This window comes from Corvus moneduloides, chromosome 3 (genome assembly GCF_009650955.1).
Source record: "Corvus moneduloides isolate bCorMon1 chromosome 3, bCorMon1.pri, whole genome shotgun sequence".
In the NCBI taxonomy this organism is placed as follows: Eukaryota; Metazoa; Chordata; class Aves; order Passeriformes; family Corvidae; genus Corvus; species Corvus moneduloides.
The window spans coordinates 77,268,460-77,288,797 of NC_045478.1; the positions used below are offsets into that span (position 1 = coordinate 77,268,460).

General features: G+C 39.4%; 1 protein-coding gene across 1 annotated transcript in view; it reads right to left on the bottom strand.

Moving 5' to 3' along the window:
• Positions 1 to 294: 294 nt before the first annotated feature.
• Positions 295 to 20,338, bottom strand: part of KCNK1 (potassium two pore domain channel subfamily K member 1) — a 34,938-nt gene continuing 14,894 nt past the window's right edge. The window contains exons 2-3 of the mRNA XM_032102294.1: positions 5,793 to 6,188; positions 295 to 2,884 (exon numbers count right to left, since the gene is read on the bottom strand). Of these exons, the coding sequence (XP_031958185.1) occupies positions 2,625 to 2,884; positions 5,793 to 6,188 (656 nt within the window). The 3' untranslated portion in view covers positions 295 to 2,624. The remainder of the gene's footprint in view (positions 2,885 to 5,792; positions 6,189 to 20,338) is intronic.

Sequence of the window (20,338 nt, forward strand, 5' to 3'; positions counted from 1 at the left end):
TTTCAGATTTTCTCAAATATTGGAGCAGTTGGTTCATAAGGACATGATAAATGCTATGTTACTTTTATTTGCTACAATCAGTCAGCATCTGAAACAAAAACGAACATACCTTGGATTGGTCTTCTTTTTTTTAAGGAATAACCAGCGCAATACTAAGCCACAATTAATATCAAGGTCAGGTACAACACTGGCATTAACAGAGCCTCCTTGAGCTGAGGAAGGCTAAGTAAAGGATGCACAAACACAGACAGGATTTCCTCAATGCACACATGCCACTAAAGAAAATAATCCCACTTCAGAGTGCAGGCAGGCAAAAGCCAGACTTTTTATTGAAGTTTAAAATAACAAATATTCACCTACAATCACAGTATACTGCTTAGTTTATCGCTTCTGCTTTGAATTCTGTGCTTTCATTTCACGTGTCTACATTTCGCATTTGTGTACACGCTGCAGAAGTAACTTTGTATATCATTTAACATCTGTGCATATCCTTTAGAGCTTAATGTTACACAGAAATTAAAAGAAAGTTTGAATTTTAAGGTACCAAAAAAAAATCAATAAAGTTCCACTGAAAAAAACTGTATAAATGTTTCCTGTAGTACAGTACTCCTTATTTTATATCAGTGTCATTTTTATGCCATAGTTTTCAAATATTGACTGTATAAAGAGAAGACTAGGGGAAAAATTATCTAAAATGTCATTCCTACATCTGTTAAACTCTGGTGATTTATGATATATGTACAGTATATAAATATATTTATGTATATATGTACATATATATTGGTTAACATTCATTATAAATAGAACTGTGTTAACTTAAGCAGTATAAAAATAGCCACTTTCCTGGGAACATGCAAATGCAATATGCTCTCACCTAATCTATAAAATTCAAAACAACCAAAACCTTTAGCTCTGATTTTCTAGAAATATAAATTTCAGTTGAAGACTTTCAGCTGATTTAACCATAAAGTAAGTTTTTCCAGTAAAGATATAAAAATCTGTTTGATGCTAGCTATCATTAAGCTGAAACACAGTATATTTTGGGTTATTTACTTTCAAGTATTTTTCCCATGTGCGCTAAATCTAGACACACTGCATTTTTTTTTCTTTTACAGTAAAATATTATTCAGCTCTAAACACTAAAAGCCAAATTACAGGCAATCTGGCATGCTTGCACTGCAGGTAAAAGGCTCTCCTCTACACCGTTCCTATGTGGGAGGCTGTCCTAATATGGCTATTTGTGCTCCAGATCTTCTGTTCATTGCAAAGCATTATCAAGATTCCCCTATCTTAAGATTCTTAAGGCCCGAAGAGAAGTACTACAACCACTTAAGTCTCATCTCATGCTCACCGAAATTCACTCTGAGGTCCCTGCATTCAGCACAGTGACTGGTAGCTGGACTAAAACACCTCTCCTATTACAGCCAAAGAGGTTCCAGCTTCAGAAGTTGAGCGAGATCTTGACTTTTTAGTGACTTTTCCCAAGGGGAAAAAAATTCGGTTCCATCCGAACCAAATGTGACATTTTTCCTTTTTTCTTGCCATATGAAAAACTGAAAAATTGTTTTGCCCTGAAACATTCCTTTCACCTCCAAAGTGCTCCGAGTACCAGCAAGAGAAGCAAAAGAATAGGAGCTATGTTCAAAGGTGATGCTGTTTCTGTTCCTCCTTGTACCCACCAGCTCAGCAGAGCACACGCTGGGCTGGACGGTCAGAGGAACAGCACCGAGTCCCTCTGCTGAACAGATTTCAACCTTCTGTTAGGAGAAAGCCATAAGCACATGACTGTGCCAGTCATATGTGGCATGTGCTGATTCCATTCCATGCAGCTAAATACCCACTCCTGCCCATTTCAGAAGACTGAAATGCATCTGTATTCCTTCCCTACCATCTCATCTCATCCAGAGCTTTGAATTGTTTTCGCCATCTCTCAGAAAAGTATTTCATACAAAAAAACAAACAGCGTGGAAGACTCAAGGCACACTCTCTTCAGGACAACTTTTCTTGTGATCAGAGGACCTTTTAAGGAAGTAGGAAATTTAAATGTAAATGGCATGGGCAAAGGAGGGGCTGTCTTGTTTTTCCTTTCCTAGAATTATTGTTTGCACCTGCAAGTTACTGGGTAATAGAGGGATGACCTAGATATTCCCCTTCCACCAGATCTAGAGATACTGCTCTGAAAATGTTTTCCAGATTAAAATGCTACCTATTGGATTAAAACTACGACTGTCAAAGGTGCACATCCCAAAATCTGCTGTCAAGCAGTTACAAGATGGGGCGTGCAACTCAGTGAGCTGGATGTCAGTGAAGGCCTAGTCTCCTAAAGATGTTCAAGTTACTTGTGCAAGCCTTTCTCTCTGGAATCTCTGAAAGTGGTACACCTAAATCCTTATCCCTCAACCAAAATGGCCTTATGTTCCCAGCCACATCTTACATTTATTCCCTTTTCCCAGGGTGGCTCCCACATTGTTCCCAAAAATCTTTTCTATGTCAGAAGTGATGAATCCTTGTTAAAGTAGCACAGTCTTCCAGCTTCTATATTTTGAGAAAAAAATTATGAGGCTTTCTATTTCTTATGGTAAGTAGCATAAATGCACCAAAACACAGGTATGGATACCCATGTATTAATTGTTTAGAGAGCTGTCATTGGAAGTTGGGGACTGGGAATTCACAAAAGGCTCGTTTGCCTTCTGATCGTCCTTCATGGAGGCTGCTTGGTCTGAGATGGAAGAGAAGGAGAGCTGGTCGTGTTCCATTATATGCACCTGGTCCTCTTCCTTGTCCTTCTTCACATAAAACAACTTCCTAAACTTTTTGAGCTCATGAAGTTCACAGAAAGTCTCAAGAACCACCAACATTGCGATAAGGCCCATCAACAGATAACCTGAGTGAAAAAAAAAAAAAAATTAATTAATTATTAGCAAACCAAGTAGGGCTGGAACAGTTTTGAGCCTGTGACTTTTCTCACCCCTGTCATCTCTGACTAGTATGTTAATTTTCTTTATGGCATAATTTCAGAGCTTTGGACTGTGATATCCTTGTTTTTTCGTTTTTAATTCTACAACCAACAAGACCCCACATAAACAGAAAAAGTAATACTAGAGGCTTGAATTCTATTACAATTGTACGAGAAAAAAACGTGTAACGGTATTAAAGAAACAGAATACTAAGATTTACCACATGCACACTCTCCTACTTACTTATGACTTTCATTATTAAGTACCCTTCAAAAGATTTTGATCAAAAGATCAAAAACAGAATTTCAACAAAATTCCCACAATATTCCTACATATTACAAGTAAAAATATGGGAGCTAATTATGGTCATTGGTTATTTCTATCAGTTTAGCAGGACAAATCACTTACTACTTAATGAAAATTTTGGAATTATTTTCCTCTAAAATTATTAGACATACAACACCCTGAAATACCTGGAAAAACAAAGCAACTAGAAACGTGTACAAGCCCGATAAAACCAAAATGAAAAATTACTGTAAAATTACTCCTGGAATTTGAAAAACCTGACGCAGTTACTCCATCTTTTGGGGATGTTTGCAATGTTTTACTAAGGAATATAGATTACCCAAAACTTGGAAGTGATTTATTTAAAATATATTACCAATGACTTCAACCATGTACTGACTGACTTATTTTTAGAGGCAATAGCCAGCTCTGATAGACTGAGACGTTCAGAAATGAAGATCCCCATGACCAGCAGCACACCGTGCTCTTTTTTTTCCTCTCCGAACATACGCATGTATAGTTTAAAGGAAGGTGTTAAAATGAATATTGATTAATCTCAGTGTTTCATTAGATCCCTACTTCTGATCATTACAATTCAATGAGGAGCATGACTACTTAATTATTTTATCATTTCAATGAAGTAAATCGAGCAGAAGCTAAGCGTATAACTATTAGCAGAACGCACTCGTCCAAGGGCTGAACATAAAATGTGCTGAGAAACCAACACAGAGTAACGATTATAATTTCCATATGGTCACTGTTCCATTACCTAAAGGCATAAATATTTCACCTGTAGTTACAGATTATTCACTGGCAGTAACGCTCTCCTTTTCCTTCCAGGAGTACCATTAATCAACTTTTTAATACTGGATACTGATCTCAATCAGCACTACAGCTAAAATTTATGAATTGTTTTTAAGCTTTATATCATAACATCAAATGGGAGCTATGCATTAACACAAGGAAGAACTGACAACGCTATACCAAATGAAAAGCATCTATAAATCTGCACCGAGAATTTATAATTATCTCCGAAACTCAGTCCAGTTGATTGCCACTTGATTTAGAACGGGACTTGTGTTCTCCCAAAAATTCTTGAAAAGCCTGTAGTACTAATTAAGCATCTTCTGATGCAGAAGTCCAAAATGTCTTCTAGAAAATTTAGGTTCAGGAGAAAACATTTTATTTGGTTCCTTGAATTGTTCACGTGAAAAGAAAAGAATAATTTAAAAGTTATAACCTTAAAACCTATTGAAATTAGATATTCTAAGGTCATAACTTTGCCTAAAAGCTACTTTTTCCTTTTAGTATTTCCTACAATTTATTTCCTAATTGTTCTACAGCTTGAAAAAGCTTTAATCTGAGCCCTAATGTTTTCTTCAGATTTTGAGTTTTCAGAACAGCAAGCCTGTAACAAGACCTTTGCCATGTGTGAGTTTCCATTCACTTCATCATTTAGCATCCCCAAATCAACTCTGCAGAGCAGCAGGTTAATAATTAAAAGCTACCATTCATAAGATAAACATGACGGGGAGAAGAGGAAATCTGCAATGGCAAGAGGCCTAGCAGGATAATAAAACAAAATGTTCTGTTGGCTAGTTCAAGGCCCTGCTTCAAGGAATGAGAAAACCTCTCTTCTCAGGTAAAACACAAAACCAAGTTAACAGACTCTTTGCCTACATTACGATTGCTGGATCATGCACATAAGCAGAGTCAAATGCAGACCAGCCTAAGAAATGGACCTGACAGGAAAGGTTTGCTTTGGCTGTTCAGATCTTTTAACTGGTGCCTCTGATGACCCAAAGACTGCTCAGACTGAAGCTATACCAGAAACTGCAATGCTTCAAAACACTGTCACTGGAAAATATTGCCCTCAGCATACATTTACTCAGAATACCAACACAAAGGTAATTTTCTTAGCTTCACTTTCTTAGAATCACTGATCACCATGATTTCTTTTGTGTCAAATATAATCAAACTATTTAAATTTAGCATTCATGGTCTTGCTTTGCTATCATCTCAGTCTACTTGTCTGTCTTTGACAGCTGGTATGTACCAGTGCAAGCTTCAGCTACCTTCTGTTACAACTGGAGTCAGAAACTTTGCTATTCTGCCTCATTTTCCACTGCTTCTTGATTCGTCTCTGTCCACCTGTCATCTCACCTTATGAGATGACCTTAGGTTACACGGATCACGTTCTTGGTTCCGTGATGCACTGAAATGGTAGCCCAAGATGCTCTTAACCATTTTCATAACAGCATTTTTTTCCTACTACTAATAAGAGAGGAAGTAGCTATGGCATATGAAGAATATGAAGAATAATGGCATTCTAGTTCTAGCTTTTTCATTCTTAACTAAGAAAACTGACCTTACTTAACAGTTTCCTCTTTACAGAGCTACCTAAATTAGTGCCCAGTTTGCTAGCTGACAGTTCACAAACGGTCATTATCCACAGAGTGGAGAAGAGAAGTCTGACTGCCAGTTTGATGTTCATTTTTTTTTTTTTAAATATAAAATGCCTTTTACTTAGCTGCTTAGTTTGACACTTACATGTAATTCCAATTTTATACAGCTCTCGGAATTTTTGATTGTAGCCTTCTCCTGGCACATAGTCTCCAAGGCCAATGGTGCTCAGGGAAATGAAACAAAAATAAAAAGACTCCAAAAAATTCCAGTCATCTTCCAGGACAGAAAATATTGCTGCTGGGATTAAGAAGAAGCAGGAGACAGTGATGAACCCAAGGATCATGGCATGGATGATTGCGACGACCTGCTTGGAGAAGCCCCAGCGAATGTGGAAGTACAGCACCGGCCGCCTGGTGACGTACACAATGATGCGCTGCACCACCGCCGTCAGGAACAGCAGCGTGAACGGGATCCCGATGACTGAGTAGATGATGCAGAAGGCCTTTCCTCCATCAGATAAAGGCACTGTGTGTCCATAACCTGGAACAAAGCAGAGGAGGCACGGAGTTAAACGTAGGAGCTCAGGTACCAGTCTGATATCAGCTAAATTGAGAGAGAAGAACAAGCTGCACTATTGCCAATTCTGAATTCCACTATTCTTGACAAATGCTGTTCAAAGGTCTGTTTTAAGCAGGCAAACAAAACTCAGTACTAGCCATGAGCAAGCAAACCCAAATATTTTTATATTTCAAAATTGTGAACATCATTGTATAAATGCTTACTTCAGAGAAGGAAGAAAGGCCTAGTCAGGAGTGGAAGTTTATGCCAGGAGATTTGTATTTAATTCTGGGTTTTCCTGCTGAACTTTTTATTTAGTTTTACAAAGTGAAGTAACTTCTTCTCCCCATCCGGTAAACTGGGATAATATTTCACAAAAATATTCCTACATCTACTTTGTAGTAACACACTCTAACGCCTGTTGTAAAAATCAATTAAATTACGTAGAAGTACTATAGCCAGCATTCCAAACTATCTAATTCCATGCTTCCACAAATGATAATCCATCAAAGGCATCTAAAAGCAGAACAAACATTTTTCACATCAAAACTCCAAGGATCTAGCCACTGTGGCTAGATTTTTGCCTTGCCATTTACACACCAGGAGGATCAACAATGATGTGTTCAGAGTACAGGAATGGATCCCCTGGTGTACAAGAGGCTGATCACAGCCAGCAATCCCAATGTCACAAACCTGTGCAATTTACTTGTACCCAGTGCAGGTGGCTATGCTGCCAAAGCACACTCTGACAGAAAGCACTCGGTTCTAAACGTAAGTCAGCACAGAAAGGAACAGTAAATCCAGCATAAACCAGGAATGCTTTCTTCTGTTTGCCAACCAAAAAGAAAATAAAAGAGTATTTTCTTTTCATTGCAGCAAGGAAAAGGCAATCTCTTGAAACTTAGTCTGGGCAGCCTTTACACTGATATCAAACCAAGCAAGTGCAGACAGGCCCTGCCAATTCTGCAGCCCCAGATCAGCCACATCATTTGGGTTGCATTACTGCTGTACAGCAAGGCATTTTCCAGAGCTACTGCAATGAGCTATCTTGAGCAGTCCAGGCAGAACACACAGTGAATTCAGGGTTATGCTGCTTCTGATTTCTGAACTGGACTCACTCTGCACCTCCCCAGTCTGCCCAGTGCAGCACTAGACCAGGCAGACATTCCATGAGGCCTCCTGGGAACCCCCTGCCTGCTCTCCTGTGAAACTGGCTGTTCCGCAAGTCCCTTCAAGTTTTATATGAACACAAGAGACTTCTTCTCTATTTTGATGGATTTAATAATAGAGTCATTGCTTTTTAAGTTTTCCAGAGGAGTAAATAAAAAAATAACATTTCCTTTTCTTAATATGCACAGAGACACTTCCGGACAATGAGAGGCAGGCAAAATGTCTTATCACTATAATGTACAAAGTCTTGTAGAAGAAGCACATGAGGTGTAACTCCTCTGTGTGAGCTAACCCGACAGGAAATTTCAGTTGTACTTGAATTTTAATGATATTATGAATAATTTACCCAAGCTCAGTCTTTTGAGCCCTGGAAAATCGTATTAATTAATGGCTTTTTTTCCTACTCACCTTCTGCTTGCTTTATCCGCTTTGAGATAAGAGGATCAGAACTCCACCGAGCAGTTCAATCAGATTTATGAAGTTGCAGAGAAGCGTTCTACTCCGTGCCTAATAATGGTGCTGGAGATTTGACTGGCATTTCTGACTAACACCAAGCTGTCGCTTTCTTGGCCCTTGTCTATTAAATCCCTTGGATCTTGTATCCACCAGGGCCTATCCCATCACTTCCTACATGAAACTGAGCATGACTTAACGTTTTATCCACACTCATTTTCAAGTGACACTTTACTGCCCAGTTGCCCTGGGCCTCTTCCACCATCCTTACTGCCTTAATTAATGTTATATCTTTAGTAAACTTCCCTCTGCCAGGTCATTTAGGAATAAGCTGAACAGCACAAGCCCAACACAGATCTACAAGTAACACCATTTGTGACATTCCCTAGGGGAATGAACTAACCATTCCCTCAAGAACTAACCACTTCTCCTACTCTGTTTGCTATCTTTCCCTATCTCACATCCATCCAGACCAGTCCCAGTTACTTAGTTTCCCTGAAAATATTTTGAGAGAGAATCAACTGCAAGTTTGGCAGAGAAGAGTGTTGTGAGTATATCACAGCGTAATTAAAACTGATTGATGTGACACAAACACCAAAAAAAGCAGCTGCACTTCTCCATCTCTTCAGTAAAGCAGAACTATGGGTATGTTATTTGAGTAAGCTGCAGATCAGACCTCATTTGGAATAATCTACCTCGTTCTGTATATCCATGCTTAAAGAATGCAAGCACATTGGAAGAAGAGCAGAAAAGGGTTACTGAAACCAGCACAAGAATAGAGACTTTTTTCTAAAAGGAAGATAAAACGGCTGACTTTCTTGGCACAACTGACTGGAGGTTGAAAAGTGATAGAGTATCTGCCTGTTAATGCATCAGCATACAAGCACCAGCAAAAAGAAATGCTTTAGATGCAGAATAACAGTGCCAGCAAAAAAAAAAAAAAAAAAAAAAAAAAAAAAGCTTTGATATAACATAAACACATTTCTAGTTTAGAAATTAGAAGAAGGTTTATAAGCTTCAGAGAAGAGTTTTGGAGCAGCCATCCATTTCCAGAACTGGGAAAAAAAAGCCCCAAATGCCTGTGTTAAAATGAAGCCTGATGAAGCCTGGTAACTTTATAGATGGTGCAGGAACACGAAGCTACACATGACAAGCAGAAGTTGAGCTTGCAGACCTAGAAAGTCCCTTGCAAACTCCTGGCTCCTAAATTGAACATATGTTCACACTGTACAATGAATCCAAGCTTTCATTAATTTGAACACAAACATCTGTAGCATGCATACCAACAACAGTATCTGACACATTTGTTGGATCATTACGCACAAAGCAGCTTGATGGTGGTTTAATCCCAACCTCTGTGCTGACCCAGGCAGCAATAGGCTCATTTCTTGGATTGGATGAGGGATTCTGTTACTTCTCTGATACTTCTCTCATGATTCCTTCTGAAGGACAGAAATTACTGCTACACACTATGTACCTAAGCTCTGAGGAAGTGAGTCTGGAGGAACACTCTGCTCCCCAGCTCCTACCAATTACAGGAACTATCATACTAAAGAGCATTGACAGTTTCAGACTGAAGAGAGAATTTACTTTCAACCAGCAGCAGTAAGATGACATCTAAAAGCAATGTATGAGTGATCAGTGTTTGGGAAAGAGAGGCACTGCTTGGGAATAATTATATGGAAAATCTTGAGCTGAAACAGTCACAATTTATGAGGCTATGGCAAGTGAGAAAGAAAAGGATTCCTATTTTTTTCCAGTATGCAAGAGCTTTTATGTAACTTTTCTTGACAATGCCTATAATCTTAGTTATCACTGTACAAAAGTCATTAAAACATCCCAAACCAACACAGCCATACTTTAAAAGAATTATGGTTCAAAGGCACAAGATACTTCATTGTCTCCTTTCAGACACTTGTGCTCTCTTGCCTCCCATCACTGCTCCTGCACCTGTTTGTACTTCTTTGTACTGTGTCCTCTTCAGGGAGGTGTGTGTGCCCATTTGCCTGTTTCAGTGGAAACCACCATGATCAGAAGCATTACAGTTGCAACCCTAAGGTGTTATTTTTGCTATGAAAAAATGATGCTCACCAAAAGGGGACTACTATTACTGTCTCAGTCTGGCTCTGTGGCTCACACGCGTGCACGCACAAACGCACGGCTAGCTTCAGTACGAAGTCGCTGGCAAAAGAGGCAGGAAGGGTCTTTGTTTATGTTCCAACAGGAGCATTTCTTCCTTCTGCACTGTCGAAGGTCACCGAGACAAAGAGGAGAACAATGCTGAACTCAGAGGTTTTATCCAGGGGCAGGGAAATGGCGGGACTAGGGAACGGGGACCGATGGGGAACCCCTGGGGGAGTGACAAGGGGGGGTCAAGGCTGACAGCCAAGCGGGGAAGCCAAACTGGGATAGATTAACTTAACAGAACAAGCATCCTGGGAGAAGCCTTTCTGGTCACCCAAACCTCTTTAGGTTCTTGTGGTACTAGGGACTTGTCTTACTGAAAACTCTCTGTCCTGTGTAACGTAAGTTCACCGGCCACCACAGACTACTTATGAAGACTTTTTTTTATTCTATCAAGAACATTTGCTATGGGTGACCAGAATTAAATCAGCAATGCAGCATGTCTGATAACTATGTTACAAATTATGAAGAAAAACAAGATTTTTTGAACACTGTATTTTTATATTGTATAATGAAAACATCAGATAACAATCACCCATTTAAAAGCACTGACCTTCAAAAAATCAAACCCTCAGATATCCTGCCCAAGCACTGCTGCTCACACTGACACTAGAGATAAAGGATATTACAAATAATCCCTTCCATTGTCTATTCATAGTTTAGAGGTGTTTTTCCTTTAAAAAAAGAAATCATGAAAAAGAATACATCCAACACCAGCAGCATTTACCAAATGGAATAAGATCAATGATCCATCTAGCTCAATGTCTTGAGATAGACCATACTGGATTGATTACACAAAGAGTAAAACCCCATAAGATGTTGAGAGTTGTGTTTCAGTTCTGTTCACATGCAGGGATTTTTTCCTTAAAGGTCACTTACTCTCTTATGACTTGGAGGATTTCTACTATTACATGCTCATATAAATCTGTTCTGATGTAATTCTAAATGTTGTCACAAAAGTGACAACATACAAAAGTGTTTCTTTTTAGAAATAATTTAAAATACTTCAACCTTTTTACATTTACTTTGGTGATGAGTTATACAGGTCAATGATGTGTTCAGTAAAAAAATTTCCACTTGCTGTACTTCAAGTTAGTCTTCTGTTCCTACATCTTTCTAAAAAGGCTTAGTCATGACTTTTCTACACTTCCCAGTGGGTTGTATCCCTCTTGTGCAAGTTCCTCTTTCAGTTATTTTCTCTTCTGTCTTACCTGTGACTAATTGCTCCTGTTAGATCACTTTGTAGATAAATACACAGATCTGGCCATTATATTCCAGTTAAGATATATTTTCTCTCTCCATTTTTATATACACCATCACACTTTGTTTTCCAGAATCTCCAGGTAGCTTTCGACAATGTCCAGTTCATAATAGCCTGCGTCAAACCCAGAATTGCCTATGAACATTTCACGCTTTTCCATCCTCTGTTAGCTTGGCACTTGCTGGGACTGGGTGTTTACTCCTTTCATCCTTCTCAGACACCACTTTGACCAATCTAAGTGGTTGTGTATCATCACTGCTTTGTCTCTCCATAGTTCAGTCCCTCCTGTAGCTCATTACTGAGTTCTTCTCTGTGTTAAGAGGCAGTAGCTGCCTTACAGGTCTTTCAGAACCCTGAATTGAGTATTTAGTGCCAGAGTGCAGAGGTGCCACAGCTGTGTCATAACAACCCAGCCTAGACTTCCACACAAGCCCCCAGATGATGCCAAAAGAGGGGATGTTTGAATGGTGGAGAGGGATCTGTCATCAGGTGAGGCAAGTAACAGGCGAACAGCAGTGCTACAGCCCTCGGGAAGCTTTCCCCAGCCAGCCTCTCCCAGGCTCTGGTGATGAAGCCTGGCAGGTGTGTACCAGGCTGCAGCGCTGCCTCCCTCACCCCTCTGTTATGCTCCCAGGGCATCAGCCATCCACGCCTGCTCTCATAGGCTGCTCACATGAATGGGGGACACTGTCCACAGCATAAAAGCTCACTCCTCTCCCTTCATGAATTATACCATCAATGGTTTTGTGTTGTCTGTTTTCTTCTGCCAGGTGCTCTTCTCCTTTTCTTCTGCTACAGATTTTGTCAAGCCACAGCTCCCTCTGGCCCCAGGTGACCTGTTGCAACACCACCAGCCCTGGGTAGCACCACTGCGCTTCTCAGCGTGTGGAGAGGGTTGTATTCAGCACACCCAGTGTCCTCCCCAACACACTCATTGAAATGGCAGAATCACACTGTGCAATGTGGCAGCATAACACAAGTGTGCTCATCCCTTTGCTGGTCTGAGTCAGCGTCCTTGAAGAGACATCAGACCTTTAAGTCAGCTCATAATCTCAAACTGGCCCAATAAATTAGGTACATCATGTACTATATATTTTTAAGTTATGCAAAAATCTTTAATTCATCCCAAGCATAACATGACTCACTGGAGTATGATGAAGATGGTCAATGATAATATTTACATAATTTCTAGACTTTTATTTTTATAAGCCTTTGACATTTTACACTATGTTTAACAGTGAAATACATCCTTCTTCATAACTGGTCTATTATCTTCCAAGGTGAAAAGGAAATGTCAGGTGATGGTAGATCTGCGCAGTAAGAGAGATCACTCTGGTTGCTGCTATGCTCTTCCTTGCAATAGAAAAGAATAGTTTGAGACCTAGTTTTACAAAAAAAGATGTATTTCACTGTTAAATACTTTGGAAAAGTTCCTCAACACAGTTTTGCTAAACAAATCAGAGAACTTTGATTTCCAGCCAGGCTGAGATACACTAACCTACATTGCAGAAAGGAAGAGGAAACATGTCACTATGACAGGCATTTTTAAGCAGAGGAAATCCATTTGGAAATTACATTTTACTACCTCCTCAACTCCTGCAGTTGAGTTAATGGAACTGATTTTGTGTTCATTAGAAGAAGGAAGAGGAAGAGGTCCTGTAAACTAAATTGATGAAATAATCTGCTTAAAGAAAAAAAAAAAAAGAGGGAAAATGATGATGAGATTTGTTTGAAACCTAGTTCACTTCACTAATAAAAGCTTACTATGCAGTCCTCAAAGACTTGCACTGCCACAATTAGAGACGTGATGAAGGGAGTGGCAGAAACCTCTTAAACCAGTTTTGCCACTAAAGAAAATATTCATTAGGTTCATTCTCACACAGCACCAGTAAAAGGTGATTTAGAAGCGGTTTAGACTTCAAGATGACATGATTTAGTATGGTGCTGATCCAGCTCTCCTCAGTAATAATATACCCCTCAAACCTCACTGGAATAAAAGTAGTAAAACAATATTTAAATTAATTTAACCATGAATATTACATCTTCTTCATAGCAGTATCTCACCTAATCACTTCTCAGAACAGAACTGTTTTGTTTTGCCAATTTCTAGAGTCAGGGGACTTCTTCCAAAAGTACCAACCAACCAACTAAAACTCCAAAGAGAGTCCAATGCACTGATTTACATGCATTTCCTAATGGTATGCAGTTTTGATTCCTTCTGAGGCTGCTCTTTGCTGCCACTAGTTATCAAAGAGAAAGACTGCTAATTCCTCAGAATCAATGTCCTGCCAGCTAGGGCTGGACTTGCCCTGGAAAGGATCGTGTTCATATAATCAGCTCACGAATGTCATCTGCTGCACTAAGAAAAGATGAAATGGCTTTTAACACAGTCAGTTTAGTAATTAATACTAAATAATAAATAAATACTTGTATGAGTAATTTGGCTTACTGTCAGAAATACCTGAACCAAAGAAATGAGGCATGGATACATTCACTTCTGTGGTCAAAGCCAGTTTCAAAATCAGTTTCTACCAGAACAGTTGTATATCAGAACATTTATATCTTGCAAAGCATACAAAATCTGCCTTGTCTGTTCCTGCACAGGAAGCAATATTTCACCTGCCCAAAGAAACTGTATCCACAGCTGCTGGGAAAAGGGGATGCTAATGAATCAAATTGGGGAAAAGGCTCGTATGAGGACAAGGGATACTTTCACACTTTATTCATATTTATGTGAAGAAGAACAGCTTGCTCTACGCTCTTATATTTGGTATTGTTTAAACAGCCCATGGATCTGTACCAGTGCTAGCAAAACACTGATGTTCACTTCCTATTCTTATATATTCTGGGTCAGTTTAAATAACCTGTGTGAAAGTGGGTTTACTGTGTATGGACCTGCAACACATCCTCATTCAGAAATCGTGGTGGTCATTAATTTAGAAAAATAAAAAAATTTAAAAATCCAACATATCCTGGTAGCAGAAGCAGTAATGCTTCTAATTTCCTACTGGGTATGTTCTTAGTCCTCTAAAAAGCCTTCCTACAATAAGCCCATCCCAACTCTATGTCTTCTCTGGGAGTCCTCCACAAAGAGACAGCAAAGGCTCTTATTGACTGGGACATTTGAACAGAGTAGCACTTCTGGTGGAAAATAATTATCCATACAAAAATACATTAAAAATTTAGTATTTAACAAATAATTTGTGTACATATTATTTTTAACTAAATGTAATAAGCCCTTAGAACTTGAAATATAAATATTTAAAACTAAACTAAAACTAATGTGAAAGTGTTTTATGTATCCCATAATAATTATCATTACTGGTTATGTTCTTTTCGGTTATTTCACACTTACTGTGCTACCAAAGCAGAATAAAAATATTTCCTTGCCTTCAAAATGTCCAGCTTAAGTAAAAAATACAAGCCATTCAGTGAACATGAATGGAAAGGTGGAAAAGAACGATCTGACAGGGGCAGTGTGCAACACAGCAGCATTCATATGCCACCTGCACCATCACTCCCTAACCCAGTCTCCCTTTCAGTATTCATATACACTGATGAGCTCCCCACAAAACCTCTCTTCTCCAGGCTCAACGGCTTCAGTCTCTCCCAGCCCTCACAGGAGAGATGCTCCAGTCCCTTCACCACCTTGGTAGCTCTTGAATGGACTCTCTCCAATAGCTCCATGGTGGTTTTTTGCACTGGGGAGCGCAGAACTGGACCCAGCACTCCAGGTGTGGCCTCACCAGTGCTCAGTAGAGGGGAAGGATCATCTCCCCCAGCCTGCTGGCAGGACTCGCAGTGGAACCCAGCATACCATGAGCCCTCTCTACCACCTGGGCCTGCTGCTGCCTCTCCTTCAGCCCTTAATTACGCAAGGAAAACTGAAAGTGCTTTAAGTCTTTTCAAATGAGTCAAACAAGCAGGATCAGAGTAAAGCCATTAGATAGATACGTTACGTATCTATTAATTTTCTTAATGAGAGAAAAATTACAGAACCACTTATTTACAACAAGAAGTTCTGTATCTTTTTTGCTATTGTTAAGACCATTTACATTTTTCTAGAGAGATATATGCCATCCCCTTCTGCAGCTTAGTGTTCCTGTGAACTCTCAAGTTCCAAAAAACATTACATAATTCCAAAATTATGGCACAGAAATTCTTACATTATTTATGGTTGCCATTAATCAGTTTCCATGATCTCCAGGGAATATTTTCTTCTCAGCTAGGAAATGCGTTAAGATGGTTATTGCCTTTGTTCCAACACAGCTGCTGATGCTGGAGAATTAGCTGTCCAGGGAGAAATTTCTGTACCCCGTAATCTATATAAGGTTACTGTGCACCTTTGTATATAAACATATACAAGTATAGAAGGTGGGAATATTGATCTTGTGACCTGGGCACGTCTTTCCAATTCCACATTTTTTCTGTACTGATAATGCAGCAGAAGAAACTGTTGTCACCTTAAGTATTCAGGACAAGTAACAATAAAGCACAAATAACTTTTAATTTATTTCTTTCTTTAAATTCTGACATACTTTTGTATAAATGATTGTGACTTATTATTATTATACATTTCTGTCATGTAGAGATTAAAATATAAATATGACTTTTAAGCCAGAAAAAACTCCACGTTCTTGAAGACTGACAAAAAATAGCTTTGCTCTGCTTCACCTTTGAGTTAGCTGCTCTCATGATCCACAAATACTAATATAAAAATGCAAGCTAAAGACATTTTTTAATCAAATTCGAGTGGAAAAACATTAAGTAGTACAAATACCTTGTCATTTCAATCAGCAAGAAAAAAGAAGAAAAAAGCTGCAGTCAGTGCAGGGGGATCCCTGGACACTACATATTTATAGATGGTAATTTACTATTCAAAACATGATAATTTTTGACACTCTCCACATACCACCAATGCAGCAGGAGAAACTGCAAGATGCAGAAAATGTTTTTGTGTTGGGCTTGTGAGCAAAACTTTAAAACATTAAAATAGTTTGGTTGCAACAGGCGCTTAGATCTTGTATCTGAATGTCATGAAAAAAGCAGTATTTGATAATATTACTTAAGGGATCGGGTATCTGCCAATTCCTGGCCAAAATCAATTCTTTTGACCATTGGAACGCAAAGTATAGCTACAGGAAAAAACCAAACAGAATAAAAAGAATTGCATGGCCACCTTGTTTACATTAGCATTACAGCACAGTGAGTGTTGATCCATAGTGTGGAATACTTGGTAGCATGTACCTGAATTCAAGATTGCATTTAGGGAAGCCAGGGTTTGCTTCAGATTTGCTCTACTCTGTTCACAAAGGCTGGATGCCCAGTAACAGCTGAGGTACTCTCCACTGCTTCAGGCTGTTTAATTGGAAAGAAGTCCAGTCTACATGCTCCAAAACTGCTCCACAAGTGTGAACCAAAGCAGGAAGTCTGAATGAACTGTAGTGCACTCTTGATCTGAAACCAAACAGAACTACAGGGCCAAGAAATCTGGCAGACTTCAGCTGCCTTCAGATTTTGAAGTTGAATTCTTTGCTTCCCTAGCATCAGCTCCTCCACTGGTATTCCACAGCAGAGTTGTGCCAGACTGGCTTAATATCACAGCTCCCCATACTTCCCTGATTGGGTCCCGATTTTTGGAAAGAAAAGCTTTCATTTATTGTTTCTGAATTGCCATCATAGTTCAATAAGATGAATGACAACAGTATTAAAAGTCTGTGAGCCTACCTGAACCTCAGGTCACTTGATAATATACAAGGATGCTCTATTAATTGAAGGGAAACTAAATATAACTCTGAGCCAAACCCAACAAATGCTAGTATCGCCTAATTCTGATGACAATATTCTACATTTCCTGTCATCACAAAGATCATCCACATCTCTCTCACATCACCATGCAAGGCAAGGCACACCTACAGTCTGATGGGAATTCCAAATGGCAGCAAGCAGTAACATTCTGTCCATTTAGTCACTGCTGTTTTAGACAGTATTTACCCAGAGCAAGTGAGTAAGTGAAAAACATTACAACCCCACAGCAGTGATGCTAACAATGAAGTCATTCCCATATCAGCAGTTAAGATGTGGGGGGTGTGTACAAGGAAGGAGTTGTTACTAGAGCAGCACAACAGCAGATGGAATCCACTGCACAGGAACCAAACACAGACATAAGATTAAGTACAGAAATCATTATCTCCCCCCAACACCTGAGATGATTATTTTGAGTGTTTGGTGCAATATTATCTCTTCTCAACAACAGTATCAGTGGGAAATACAGCTCAAAAAATAGTAACTTTAATTTGAAAATAACAGCACTCTTTCCTGCCACCACCCAACACCAGATCTTGCTAATCCTGCCCGGATAGATTACGTATGACCAAAACAGGTATTATCAACCCAAGGGAACTGTTACACCCTCCCAGCAGAGTCTACTTGAAAACACACGTTCCTTGCCACCAGAAAGATACCTACCTACCATGCGTGACACAGGGTGGCAGGGCTCTAGGTGAGGCATATTCGCCATTCCAGGGCTAGTAAATATTCCTTTATAAAGAACATGTTCCCTGCAGGAAGAGTTTATGTTCTCCAGGCACTCAGACAGCAGGCAAAGCTTTCCCACTTACCCTGCAAGAGCAAATTTTTTCAAACCCTGTCAGCTACATGGCTCCTATCAGACTGCCTGTTGAGAAACTCCTTTTTCTTGGGACATGCTTAAACTTCCAGCCTGTCATGCAGTCTGTGTGGGCTGGACCCATACTCCCACATTGCCCTGACAACTTCAGTCATGCTTTTTGGATGTGTCATTAAAGATTTCCTGTCCTCTGTGTGCTTCACAGGACAGGAGCAGAGACTAAATGTTGACTTCAGCAGGCAGAGGTCTGCTAAATCTCTGTGCCAAAGCATTCAGGCCTTACTTCCATCACAAATGATAGTCAAGAGGTGTACATGAATTTCTGGGTTTGCCCTTTGGGTTTGTGTTTGTTCTTGTTTTTTTAAAAGCTAACAGCACTTTTTTTTTTTAAAGTCTAAAGTCTTTATACTGGAAATCGGTTCCTCTTAGTGTCATCCTGGATTTAGGACCCTATAAGAGTTTAACTGCAATCAAACCAGGATCCATCTGGTGTTAGGCTATTTTTCCCCCACAGAACTCCCAGTAACAGCACATTTCTAGAAATACCTATCCAAAATACAAACATAACATCTTTAGATCTGCCTCTAGCAAAGATTTAGCATAAATAAAAAAACTCTTGTTTCAACAGTTATTTTCTGTTATCTCAGATTCATTTTCCAATGGAGAAAGAAGTAAAAATTACAAAAGTCTGTTGAATAAAACTCAACCAGCAGGTCAAAAGTAAGGTGAGACTTCCTGAGGGCTCCTCTGAGAATTCAGCCGGGAAAATTCCAATTATTCTTTTATTGGTTTACTTGCCCGCTAGGCAACAGATGGTCAAAAATCTGTATCAAAGTAGGGGCTCCAACAGACTACTTTATTATGAAGGTTTCCTAATAGAACAAACTACATAAGTCTCAGAAACTTAAATTTGATAAAAGAGAAATGTGAACGAGTTTTATTAGGAAAGTTTTACTTGTAGTCCTCTGAAACACTGGAAAACAAGATGAGGTTTTTGCACCGGAATGTTCAGCAACGTGTGCAACAGCATTCCCATAATAATGTATTTTTAAAGCCACTGATCATCAAGATTAACAAGCAATCAAAGAAATAGGTTCTTTAAAAGCCTTCCTAAGAACTTCAACACCAACTTCAAGGTATCCAAAGGGGTTGTTGTGGTTTAACCCCAGATGGCAACTAAGCACCATATGGCTGTTTGCTCACTCCTCCCTCATGATGGGGAGGAGAATTAGAAATAAAAAGTAAAACTTACGGGTTGCGATAATAAAAGTTAGTAACTGAAACAAAGTCAAATACAATAATAATTATAATAATAACAATAATAATAGTAATAATGAAAAGGAGAATGAAAGGAATAAAATCCAAGACAGACAGGAGATGCACACAGAAGCGCTCATCACGTGCTGATTGATGTTCATCCAATCCCCATGCAGCAACTAGCCTCTACCAGCCAACTTCCCCCAGTTCATACAGTGGGCATGATGTTCTGTGGCATGGAATATCCCTTTGGCCAGTTTAGGCCAGGTGTTCTGGTCATGAGCCCTCACAGTTTCTGTGTACCAGCTCCCTGGCAGATCATGGGAAGCTGAAAAGTCCTTGACTTGGGGTAAGCTCTACTGAGCTACAACTAAAATTTCAGTGTGTTATCAATATTATTCTCATACTCAATACAGAACAGAGCACTGTACCAGCTACTAAGAAGAAAATTAAATCTGTCCCATTTGAAACCAGGGCAGGGTACAAGCCTTTCTAGTTCTTCCTCAGATTCACATCCTGAAATATTCAAAGTAGGAAAAAAACCTAAACAAGGACAATGTTTTGGCAGAGAAGAAGTGTCATTATTTACTAGACTTAGCCAGTAGCTTGTCCATGATATTGATCTTCTTATGTTGATTTGGTAAAAAAACACCATGAGACTTTCACCTTGACTGCAGCATGAAGTGGTGTATCTCACACAATAGATTTTACACATCCAGATTCTGTCTTTAATTCCAGCAGTCTGCACCTATGGAAAAACTCCTTTTAGCAGCTAAGATGCATATAGGATCTAATTGGCAGTGAAGCTCAGAGGACACACACTTTCTGAAGAGACTGGTAGAAGAAGGAGCTTTTTCTTACCAGAAAAGGTCTGGAACCATGGATTCATTTCATGCTGCAACTTTGTCTTTCCACAGGCTCTAATTTTCACATAACAGGTTTTAGAGTTCTATCAGTTACTTCAGCTTTCCACCACTTGTAAGCCCTTGAGTATGCACAGTATACCCCAGGGATGTGCCAGCTGCCACTGCTGAACCCAGCACCTGGTGCACTGTGGTGCTCTGCTTGAAGCCAGGTACAGTTCACTGGAAAAGAGATTTCTAAAAATTTGTAATTCACACCTGTTACCATCCCAAATGCACCCTGGGTTGTGTCAAAAGCTTTGAATGCATTGCAGTG